The sequence below is a fragment of the Crassostrea angulata genome, chromosome 5, assembly GCF_025612915.1.
Source record: "Crassostrea angulata isolate pt1a10 chromosome 5, ASM2561291v2, whole genome shotgun sequence".
Classification (NCBI taxonomy): Eukaryota; Metazoa; Mollusca; class Bivalvia; order Ostreida; family Ostreidae; genus Magallana; species Magallana angulata.
Genome location: NC_069115.1, coordinates 59,637,162 through 59,650,050, shown reverse-complemented (window position 1 = coordinate 59,650,050; position 12,889 = coordinate 59,637,162). Strand labels below are relative to the sequence as shown.

The 12,889-nt window shown below is 35.2% G+C and overlaps 1 protein-coding gene across 4 annotated transcripts in view; it reads left to right on the top strand.

The window, feature by feature from the left end:
* LOC128183207 (MORC family CW-type zinc finger protein 3-like) overlaps positions 1-12,889 on the top strand; it is a 43,196-nt gene that overhangs the window by 24,855 nt on the left and 5,452 nt on the right. For all 4 annotated transcript variants that reach the window (XM_052852128.1, XM_052852124.1, XM_052852125.1 and 1 more), the window contains exons 8-16: positions 316-438; positions 1,393-1,490; positions 2,658-2,753; positions 3,958-4,089; positions 4,897-4,980; positions 7,695-7,728; positions 8,343-8,438; positions 10,213-10,377; positions 12,348-12,397. In XM_052852128.1, coding sequence (XP_052708088.1) covers positions 316-438; positions 1,393-1,490; positions 2,658-2,753; positions 3,958-4,089; positions 4,897-4,980; positions 7,695-7,728; positions 8,343-8,438; positions 10,213-10,377; positions 12,348-12,397 — 878 coding nt within the window. The remainder of the gene's footprint in view (positions 1-315; positions 439-1,392; positions 1,491-2,657; positions 2,754-3,957; positions 4,090-4,896; positions 4,981-7,694; positions 7,729-8,342; positions 8,439-10,212; positions 10,378-12,347; positions 12,398-12,889) is intronic.

The window sequence follows — 12,889 nt, the reverse complement described above, 5'->3', positions numbered from 1 at the left end:
GTTTTATGATTCACTCGTATTAGTGGGTCATTGCAAGGATAGATATGCCATAATACATCTAATTCATGGAAGTCATGTACTGTCTTACTCAGTTTGTAAATGTCAAAGAAGTCTAGGGCTGGGTTATGGATATGAATTTTAAAAAAATCATTGCTACATGCATGTTATGGCAGTATTACAGAAATTCAGAAGAACACCAGAAAAAATAAGAAAGATCTTGGAATAAAAAAAGGAAGTGATATGATGCTAGGGTTTTCCAATATTTTTGTATAAAGTGATGTCTTTTATCATGATTGATCTTTAACAATACACCAGGATAAACCAGTAGGAATAAAGTTTGGATTCACGTCCAGTAAGAACCCAGAAGACTATGGCTTGATGTTATATCACAAGAATCGGCTGATTCGGGCGTATGACAAAGTTGGATACCAGAGACAGGTACTAGAAATTCTTGTTATACCCATCTTCCCAAGTCAAGAGTTTCTGATCCGCTCTGCTCTACATAAACCCTTGACAGAATAGGCAGAGTTTAATGGGGTTAAAAACCTCGCACGCTGGTTGGTGTCATACAAGTCTGCATGACCCAATAAGAAACGTTGTTTCAATAATGATGTTAATTGTGCATTGGTTAATGTTGAACCATTGTCAAATAAATTTGAGATCGACTACTAAGTATTTGACTTGCTGCTATCGGTTTTTAGTCCAAGTGAACCCAACTTTTCTACAAATTTGATTTTGGTCATGGGAGCAGCCATATTGCTATATTGTTTCTGTTTATAATGCATTCTCTTATTGGTCAGAACAAGAGGTCACAAAAGTTTAAAAATGAGTACTCTCACTAGATGGCGTAATCATTTACCCACAAATGTATTGTGTTTTCGGTCAAGGGTTTATGTAGAGCGGAGCGGATTAGGAACTCTTGACTTGGGAAGATGACGTTGTGTTATATCCATCTATTTTCCCTTCTTGATACTGTCAATGTTACAGACTGTCAGAGTGTGATCAAAATTTCCGGATCCCACACTGGGGGGGTTCCAACTCTGTATCACCATTCTCTGAAACCAATGACGTTGTACGCATTAAATAACATCTGTATTTTAGCACATTTTAATAAAGTTTACTGAAAAAAGCCTTGTTGTATAAGTGAACGTCATACTAATGATTTTAAAAGGATAGTTTTGTAACTAAAAGTTTTAAATAGACAAGGATATATAATAAAATTTAACATTGTAACAGTAACTTGGTCCAAAGAGCTGGATCACATCATGTTGCCAGGCGCGGATCTTGGCTTCTGTTTTTGAAAGAGAACAAGCAGGGTGTGGGTATAATAGAAGCAGCTGAATCTTTAGATTAATGTTGCGCATTTAAATTAAATAATGTCTGTTTTTAAAGGCAAATGAGCTGGGTGTGGGTATAGTAGGAGTAGCAGAGGCCACCTTTTTGACCCCGACCCACAACAAGCAAGACTTCAGCCGGGACGAGAAATACAAGTAGGTCAACAGCGTAATACAATTTATACGGGGTCTGGTTTGTTGTACCTGAGAACGGAAATGTTTTACATGGATTCTAATAAAACATAGAAACCCTGTTACATGTCAGCTCTTGGCTAGTATTGTTCAGCTGATCTTTGGAAGACCAATGCACATCGGAGGTCATTTTATTAGCGTGCACAGCATGCTCTAACGACAACGCCTGGGCAAAGAGAAAATTCGGCCTGATGCTACTTTGATATACGGAAAAAGTCAGATTCATGCCCACAATTCCGTGTAAATTGCAAATGGCTACCAATGTCATGATTTCGCGAGAACAGGTATAATGTGTTTTAAGAATACCATGCATTTAAAAGATGAATGAAAAATTCTGCTGATTCTAAAAAATGGTTTTCTACTTTTTTTTTTACATGATTTTCTTGGCAAATTGATGGGAGCATCGTTACTTTGAGGGAAACTGTTTAATGATATCGGCTCTAGATCTACTAATGTGACGTCACAATGTCTAGACTGAGCACTCGACAATTAGCTTAATGAAAAAATAGATAGGCATATCCAACTGTGCACGTTTCTAACGAATCTGATAGGGAAATTGTGATAGTTGTTAATGGTTTTGCCCTTAAGATCGCCACATCGTAAAACAGGACTGTTTATACATGTATACTGGAGCGTAAAATGTTTTACTTTTATTCATGTTGATATGCATCCATTTGGTAAACCATGCTTTAATTTATTTTCATGTACCTGTGTGAATTTACAATGAAATTTATGCTGCGTTTGCCCCAACGGTCACACCGCAAAATAGATTAATAATTATTTAATTATCATGGACTATGCTAAATTGGACAGGTACATTAGTATAAGTTGTATGAGGAAACACTTGGAACAGTTAGCATTAAAAGTAGTAAAGCATCCAAGGGGAAATAATAATAAATTGATTAAAAAGCTGTTGTGATTAAAAATTTAGGAAGCTATTAAATTCATTCTTTATAATTTTATCTTACAAAATTTAGATGAAAAATAAAGTAGATACTAGATACACTTTAAATAAAATAGTGTTATATAAACAGAATTAAATTTTTTTGAAATTAATACCCATTTTTAGAAGGAGAATAAGATAATGTAAAATGAAGGGTACTGTAATTTTAAATATTTCTTATGTTTCAGTGCTTTTATGACAAATGTTGGATTGAAACTGAATGATTACTGGAATGAAAAGCGAGTGGGACCCAACACAACAGCTGCAGGGTCCAGCACACACAAGTGAGTTTAGTGGTGGTTTATGCTGAGAGTCCGCTTGGCTTGATATTAAGACCAGTGCCTTCACCAAATCCTGGGACAGTCTTTCATCATTTTTGTTTGGAATTGCGGCTCATACTTCAGTGATTTTCATATGCTGAAGTTGAATGAGAAGCACTGATATCTAACTTTTAAATAAGAGCACCAAATTTCCAGAACTGAATTATGAAGGATTGTTCAAAGAATCAGTGAAGGCACCAGTTCATTTATCAGTTCCAGACAAATCTGAGTTGAGATTCCTGTAGTAATAGTGCCACTTTTTGTAGACTGAATGCAGTATAAAAAAATTATAGAGTATTACTATTAATTTTGTAGACTAAATGCAGTACCTGTAAAAGCAAATTACAAAATGTGACTATTGTAGACAATGCAGTGTAAAAAATGTAAAGTGTGTCCATTGTAGACTTTAATGCACTGACAGAGAAGTTTGATATCTGACATAATTTTTTTGGATTATTTCTGTTTATCAAATAATTGCATGGAATAGTCTTTGATAGGGTGGGTTGATTCTATTTATAGAGTGCTAGCTGGAGATAATCTTTGATAGGGTGGGTTGATTCTATTTATAGAGTGCTAGCTGGAGATAGTCTTTGATAGGGTGGGTTGATTCTATTTATAGAGTGCTAGCTGGAGATAGTCTTTGATAGGGTGGGTTGATTCTATTTATAGAGTGCTAGCTGGGGATAGTCTTTGATAGGGTGGGTTGATTCTATTTATAGAGTGCTAGCTGGGGATAGTCTTTGATAGGGTGGGTTGATTCTATTTATAGAGTGCTAGCTGGGGATAGTCTTTGATAGGGTGGGTTGATTCTATTTATTGAGGGCTAGCATGAAATTATCTTTGATAGAATAGGTTGATTCTATTTATAGAGTGCTAGCTGGGGATAGTCTTTGATAAAGTGGGATAATTCTATTTATAGAGTGCTAGCTGGGGATAGTCTTTGATGGGTGGGTTGATTCTATTTAAAGAGTGCTTGCTGGGGATAGTCTTTGATAAAGTGGATTGATTCTATTTATATAGTGCTAGCTGGGGATAGTATTTGATATAGTGGGTTGATTCTATTCATAGAGTGCTTGCTGGGGATAGTCATTGATTGGATGGGTTGATTCTATTTTTAGAGTGATAGCTTGCGATATTCTTTGATAGGGTTGGCTGATTCTATTTACAGAGTGCTAGCCCCTGATTGGTTGTGGGCTCAGTGTGATAACTGTCTGCAATGGAGGAGACTACCTGCTGGATTCAAACAAGATGATCTTCCAGAAAAGTGGTTCTGTCACATGAATCCTGATGCAGCTTTCAAGTATGTTAAAACAGTTACTTTAAATGCTATAAGAGATTCAATTATGTCAGTATAATTATAATTATTGATACTGTTGTAAATGCTGTTGATTATCTTTGTATTAATTATTATGTTAGTATTAATTATGTCAGTATAATATTACTTATTAGGTTCATTACTGACTGTTTACAGAAATTTGTGGGATCAGTTAAGTCCATAGAAGGCAAAGGCGAGGCTCCGCCTCGCCTTCTATGGACTTTACCGATCCCACAAATTTCTGTAAACAGTCAGTAAGAAGGCGAGGCAGAGCCTCACCTTCTATGGACTTTACCAACACCACAAATTTCTGTAAATAGTCAGTAACAAACCTTATAGGTGTTTTTTGTAGTCTCATATATTCCTACGCCAGAGTTTAATATAGTCTCGTTCAACAAAACGCTAGGCTGTCTCCGTAAATCTCAGACAAGCAGAGAGGCCGTCTTGCTTGTCGGAGATTAACGGAGACAGCCGAACGTCTGGTTGAACGAGACGAGAGTTCGATATTAATAGTGCTTGGATCCATACAATTTTTAGAATTGTTTTGATTACTAATACATAGTTTAAAATCCATCATTCTTTAAATACTACACAACATGATTCATATGGGGTTTCTCAAAGTTCTTGTCAGAAAAGTCTGAAAATCCATATTATAAAAAAGCGCATAATTCAAATACAGACTAGAAACTAATTACCATGAAAGATAAGTTGATTTTAAAATAAATGATAATTGATAAAATCAACTCCCATCAGTACTTTGTTTAAAAAAGGATCTGTGGTGTTGTGTTTTAGTCGCTGTGAAGTCGCTGAGGAGCCAGAAGATGAGGATGAAGCGTTGATGGCACCAACATACAAAAAGACCTTTAAAAAACAACAGTAAGTGATTTGAGGAACTTCTGTTTAATTTCATCTTCATTCAACATATGAAGAATTAATCAGTTTATATATTCCATTTATCATTACAAAATAATGTTGTAAAGGCCCCTACCCATTGTTTTCTGTAAACATGTTTACATCAGAAGTTTTTACTGTTTTTCTAACAGTACAAAGTTTTTAACTTTCTTTCTAATAGTACAAAATTTTTACCATCTTTCAAATAGTACAAGTTTTTCACTGTTTTTTTTAATGATGTCAGATCCGCAGCAATGTTTGATAATGCTGAATTATTCAGAATTGTTTTATTCCTATCATAAATCTTCATTTTATACAGGCAAATTTAATTAGTCTTGTAGTGTTAATTTAACCCACAGCTATTTAACGTCCTGCTTGGCTTAGTGGCTCCACTGAGACCTTCTACTTAAAGGGTTTCAAGCCACTCTTGCACCTTTAAAACTGTTTTTTTCCCTAATTTGATCTCAACTTGTTTATTTATTCCATTATATCCATAGAGGCCAAAATTTCAATAACTTTATAAAATGCATGGATACCATCAAAACAAATCCATTTATTTCATTTCATTTTATGTAAAGTTTGAAGGATAAGTAACATTCTTATAATGCAAAAAAAATTTTGAGGCTGAGGATCGGAGAACCTTTATATGGGTCTATGACAACTCATCGAAAGACAACTCATCGAAAAAAAATTCATTGATGCAACAACTCACCGAATGAACAGCTCATCCATACAACAAATCATGGAATAGACATCTCATGGATACGACAATACATCGATACTGATCAAAACTTATTGAAAATGAAAATAAAAGTGAAAAATTAAACACAAAAAGTGAAAAGTAAAACACAATAACTAATAGGTATCAAAAATTTTAATTGTATTCGCACTGATTAACATGTACATTAATACCTTATATTGTGTGCTAGCCCTTCAAGGTATGGTAAATAATTGTCATTCGCGACTCGTTCTCCGAATGTTGAAACGATCAAGTAAATGTTTTTGTTTTTTGTAATTTCTTTTTTTTGCGGCCCATCAGGTTCCTTGCCTCGGACTAGTTTTTTTATCCCTTTGCAAAGGAATAAATGTAAAATCGCTTCCACCTTCAGCCATATCGTGACTGAGAATAAAATGAAGACAATAACCTGAAAAGTGTTCAAACATTTATATTTTTATTTCAATTTATATTGATGAGTTGTCATCATCCACAAGTTGTCTTTCGTTGACATGTCAGGTCGGTGAGTTTTACATTCGATTAGTTGACTTTCGATGAGTTGTCGCATTTGGCGAGTTTTCTTTCGATGAGATGTCCAGCACCGCCTTTATACAGAGGGTTCCACTTATCTGATAGCGGTTAATTGAATACTTTGGTTAATGTGATATAATATCAAAATACCGAACCATTTCTTACATATCCCTTTATATTTTTGCCTGATAATCTGATAGGAAAAAATGTCATTTTCGATAAATATGACAGGATTGTGACCATTTAATAATGATTCGCCACCCTCTTACACCTGCATACTCCTTTGTGTAATTGGTTGACACCCTCAGTAACTCATTACAGGGCATTAGTTACACTTCAATGCACACAGATGACTCCCTTCTTCGTAAGATGAAAGCTTCCGACATCTATAGTTGTTCCGGATGACCACACACAGGACTAACCTTATCTGTGTACACATTTTATTATTTGTTTATTTACCAACTGCATGTGTTAATTTCATGCTGGGCTTTCACCATTGAGAATTATTTGAACATGTAATTTCTGAATTATAAGTGACTGGCTTTGGAATATATGTGACATCGGGAAATTCTGATTACTTTCAATTTTACATCGGGATAGAAAACTTAATGAATAAAATTCAAATCATTTTTTTCATGTAAAATTAATTATTCAAGAGCAATTCGTATGACAGAGAAAGAATTTAAATAAATATTGTCCAGGTGAAAAGAGGGACTGTTCAGACGATAAACCATTTCCTCTTATTACTTCCTGTCAAAATGGCGCCACTTTGAAACCATCCTAATAACGAGAAACATTTTCTTTTGAGCATTTACAAACAAAATAAAGACTAAAATGCTATTTCATTGCTAATGCAAGGTAAACTATTTCATTTCAAACTATTTTCATACTGATTATATCTTTTCATTGATAAATTATGTCTTGAAACAAGCTATATTTTATTCTATACCAAAATCAAAGACCACAAAAACGCTTAATCGGTAAATCAAATAATAGGTTGATCTAATAATTTTTCTCTGACAATTGACAATCAGATTAAGCGGAACCCTCTGTAGTACAAACTCTTATAGTATCTACCGGGTAGTCTGTTTTATATCTGACAGTCTTATGTCCTTTTTCTTTAACGTCTTGAATTTGTCCTATCATAGGTTTCATTTAGTCTTAAGTTTCTGTCATTCTATCTAATCTTCTGTCTATCTGTCAAGCCGTCTTTTGTTTTTTCTATCTTTTTATCTTGTCGTTGTGGCTCTTGTTACATTGAAATACCAAACTCCTTCTATATACTGTACATAACAGCATTGTACATGGTAGAAATTTAGTGTTAGACGACTCAGGTGTATATTACAACTTCCTACTTACTTTAGCATGGTACATGGCCAATATATCTGTACATAATCTGTGATTTGATTCTTAGATCCATTTTATTTTTTGAAAATATTTTTTCTACTTTTAGGATTGTACAGAAGCAGAAAATCAAGTTGCATGAGGTCAGTTCTGCTAAATGTCAACTTATTATTGAACATTTAAAACATCTCAAATATCTTACTTTTAATAGACATCAACTTATTATTGAACACTTCAAGCTTCCTAAAAACCTGATGTATTAGTTCAGATCAACTTTATAATTGAACACTTTAGGCATCTTGAACATTTTCTATTTTAATGATTTGTATGATATTTGCCCTTTATTGAATATTGAACAAGCCAGCTTACTAGATTTGACTTGGCACATTTCTAAATTAATGCAATGTCATGCAATATATTTATACATATTCATGACATTTGTTAATTTTATTGATTTAGCTGAATACACAGCAAAATGTTATATGTTAACAGTACAATACTGTATATTATTTATTAAATGCAACTGAAGGAATTCATTAATATTCATGTAAAATCGCGATTGATATAATATATAACCAACTTGCATAATGAAGCACTCAAACATGAAAAATAAGGCATGTAAAAATATCATCGAAGGAATGTGTAAGAAAGCAGTTGCCCTTAGACTGGGCTATTTCCAACATTTGATTAAATCAAAGTAATTTGCAATTATTGTTAGAAATATAACCTAAAATTCAATTTGTTTTTCTCAATATAGAAACAGCAAATCAAGGAGAAAGAGATGCTACTATCAGAAAAAGAGAAACAGCTACAGAAAAAAGAAATGGAGATAGACCAGAAGAAAAAGTCAGAGGTAAGATTAACCAGAACAGATAACCATTGGTAAGAATAAGTCAAAGGTAAGATTAACCAGAGCAGATAGCCATTAATAAGAACAAGACAGAGGTAAGATTAACCAGAGCAGATAGCCATTAATAAGAACAAGACAGAGGTAAGATTAACCAGAACAGATAGCCATTAACAAGAACAAGTCAGAGGTAAGATTAAATCAGAACAGATAGCCATCAGTAAGAACAAGGCAGAGGTAAGATTAACCAGAACAGATAGCCATCAGTAAGAACAAGTCAGAGGTAAGATTAAATCAGAACAGATAGCCATTGGTAAGAACAAGTCAGAGATAAGATTAAATCAGAACAGATAGCTATTGGTAAGAATAAGTCAGGTCAGAGGTAAGATTAACCAGAACAGATAGCCATTCGTAAGAACAAGACAGAGATAAGATTAAATCAGAACAGATAGCCATTCGTAAGAACAAGACAGAGGTAAGATTAAACCAGAACAGATAGCCATCGGTAAGAACAAGTCAGAGGTAAGATTAAACCAGAACAGATAGCCATCGGTAAGAACAAGTCATAGGTAAGATTAACCAGAACAGATAGCCATTGGTAAGAATAAGTCAGAGGTAAGATTAAACCAGAACAGATAGCCATCAGTAAGAACAAGACAGAGGTAAGATTAAACCAGAACAGATAGCCATCGGTAAGAACAAGTCAAAGGTAAGATTAAACCAGAACAGATAACCATCGGTAAGAATAAGTCAGAGGTAAGATTAAACCAGAACAGATAGCCATCGGTAAGAATAAGTCAGAGGTAAGATTAACCAGAACAGATAGCCATTCGTAAGAACAAGACAGAAGTAAGATTAATCAGAACAGATAGTCATAGGTAAGAACAAATCAGGGGTAAGATTAAACCAGAACACGTCAGATAGCCATCGGTAAGAATAAGTCAGAGGTAAGATTAAATCAGAACAGATAGCCATCGGTAAGAACAAGTTGGAGTTATGATAAATTTAGAACAGATAGCCATCACTCTAACCGTATGAAGAAGTTGGAGGTAAGATTTGGATTTTTACATATTTCTATTGAAATGACAGTAGAAGTTTTGAATAAAAGATCCTATAGAATAGAAATAAAAACATTAAAACGTGATAAAAAGAACCTTTTGTGGTTTGTGATGGTATATACATGTTATTTTTATCCAACACTGAGTGATTTTATTCCCTCACTAAGGCTAGGGAATACAAAAATAACTCAGATAAAAACCATCTTAAACCATGATAAATCCTATATTTATTCTCCATTATGCATGTTATGAAAAAATATGCTTAAAACAGGCAAGGTAATGTATTAGTTACAGTCTTAGTTAGAAATATGATACTGTAACAGTGATCAGTTTTTTTTTACTGAAAAAAAATGTCACTGGGTACCAGATGAAAGAGTTCTTGCTGATTTTAGGACTGGTGTTAAAGTATAGAACAATATTACATAATGATTATGTTTTTTTTTAAAATTCGTAATTTATATAAGAACTAATGTATGGGAAAAAGTTCTTTAAGTGTAATGATATCTAGAGTATACTCAGTCTAATACATAAGAAATGATACATGTTTCATGAAAATCAACAGTTTCTGACATTTTGCATGCAAGCTGATATCAAGAGCTTTAATACATGACAGTGTGTCTGTCTCAGTCCTACAGTCCTATAATGAACAAACTGAGGAGGCTGAACTTGAATAAATGTTGAATGCTTGCTGATATCTTCACATTGATGCATGTATATTTTAGTCCTACATTCCCATTGTTGATAAGCTGAGAAAGCTGGAGGAAAAAGCAGCCAAGCAGGAGAAAATGATCGAGGCCCTCCACAAGGAGAGATCAAGGCAGCAGGCGGCCAGTCGCCAGATGCTTGACGCAGCTGAAAAAATAAACATCATAAACCAAGGACACAGTGTAAGTCTAGTAAACAGTCTATGTTCTGTCCATGTTTATCTAGGATACAGTATAATTGACCAGCCTGTGTCTCATCCATGTTTAACTTAGACATAGTATAAGCATCCTTGTTAACCCAAGACACAGTATAAGTGTAATCAACAGTGTATGTGTTCTGTCTGTGTTAACATAGGATACAGAGTAAGTGACCAGTCTATGTCCCATCCTTGTTAATCTAGGACACAGTGTAAATGACCCGTTTATGTCCCATCCTTGTTAATCTAGGACACAGTGTAAGTGACGAATCTATGTCCCATCCTTGTTAACCTATGACACAGTGTAAGTGACCAGTCTATGTCCCATCCTTGTTAACCTATGACACAGTGTAAGTGACGAGTCTATATCACATCCTTGTTAACCTATGACACAGTGTAAGTGACGAGTCTATATCACATCCTTGTTAATCTAGGACACAGTGTAAGTGACCAGTCTATATCACATCCTTGTTAACCTATGACACAGTGTTAGTGACCAGTCTATGTCCATCCTTGTTAACCTAGGACACAATGTAAGTGACCAGACTATGTCCCATCCTTGTTAATCTAGGACACAGTGTAAGTAACACATCTATGTCACATCCTTGTTAATCTAGAAAACAGGGTAAGTGACCAGTCTTTGTCCCATCCTTGCTAATCTAGGACACAGTGTAAGTGACCCGTTTATGTCCCATCCTTGTTAATCTAGGACACAGTGTAAGTGACGAGTCTATGTCCCATCCTTGTTAATCTAGGACACAGTATAAGTGACCAGTCTATGTCCCATCCTTGTTAATCTAGGACACAGTGTTAGTGACGAGTCTATGTCCCATCCTTGTTAATCTAGGACACAGTGTAAGTGACGAGTCTATATCACATCCTTGTTAATCTAGGACACAGTGTAAGTGACGAGTCTTTGTCCCATCCTTGTTAATCTAGGACACAGTGTAAGTGACCAGTCTATGTCCATCCTTGTTAACCTAGGACACAATGTAAGTGACCAGACTATGTCCCATCCTTGTTAATCTAGGACACAGTGTAAGTAACACATCTATGTCACATCCTTGTTAATCTAGAAAACAGGGTAAGTGACCAGTCTTTGTCCCATCCTTGCTAATCTAGGACACAGTGTAAGTGACCCGTTTATGTCCCATCCTTGTTAATCTAGGACACAGTGTAAGTGACGAGTCTATGTCCCATCCTTGTTAATCTAGGACACAGTATAAGTGACCAGTCTATGTCCCATCCTTGTTAATCTAGGACACAGTGTTAGTGACGAGTCTATGTCCCATCCTTGTTAATCTAGGACACAGTGTAAGTGACGAGTCTATATCACATCCTTGTTAATCTAGGACACAGTGTAAGTGACGAGTCTTTGTCCCATCCTTGTTAATCTAGGACACAGTGTAAGTGACCAGTCTATGTCCATCCTTGTTAACCTAGGACACAATGTAAGTGACCAGACTATGTCCCATCCTTGTTAATCTAGGACACGGTGTAAGTAACACATCTATGTCACATCCTTGTTAATCTAGGACACAGGGTAAGTGACCAGTCTTTGTCCCATCCTTGTTAATCTAGGACACAGTTTAAGTGACCAGTCTATGTCACATTCTTGTTAATCTAGGACACAGTGTAAGTGACCAGTCTATGTCCCATCCTTGTTAATCTAGGACACAGTGTAAGTGACGAGTCTATGTCCCATCCTTGTTAACCTAGGCCACAGTTTAAGTGACCAGTCTATGTCACATCCTTGTTAATCTAGGACACAGTGTAAGTGACCAGTCTTTGTCACATCCTTGTTAACTTAAGACAAAGTCTTAGGGACCAGTCTATATCACATCCTTGTTTATCATCTTAGGACATGAGCTGAGTGTTATTCTTTCTTAATATGAATATTATGTAGAACCATGCCTATTTTGAATGAAACTTACTTACCAGTTCTCTTTATAACAGGAACTCCTGGATAAAGTGGCACGAGGAGCTTCCACCAGTTCACCAAACAAGTAAGAGTAAATGAGTACATGTACATGTTTATACAGGAAAACTTGGTTATAGCAAAGTCCAATGGATTTCCTTCATTATATCCGTAATTCGTTATATACTTATAACTAATTTGTAATAATTTCTATTGCAAATTCACTATATAACATAGTTTCTTTAAATAGATGATAATTTTTAGCTCACTGAGACAAAGTCTGTGGGATCTTATGCTATACCCCCGGCCTTTGCGTCCGGACCTCGTTAAAGTTATTTCTTGTCCAATTTTCAACAAACTTGCATGGATGATGCATGTGGACCTAATAATGAACTTGAAAGACTTGAATGCTGAATTTTGGCCATGAACTTCAGATGCTAGAGAATATTAGGGTTTTGGAGCAGGTTAAAAGTTTTTGGTGCAGGTGCCCTTTGACAGCAATTTATAAGTCACTACTGGTCCTAACTTCACAAAACTTGCATGGATGGTGTGTCTTTTTATACTGATGAGCCAGACAGGC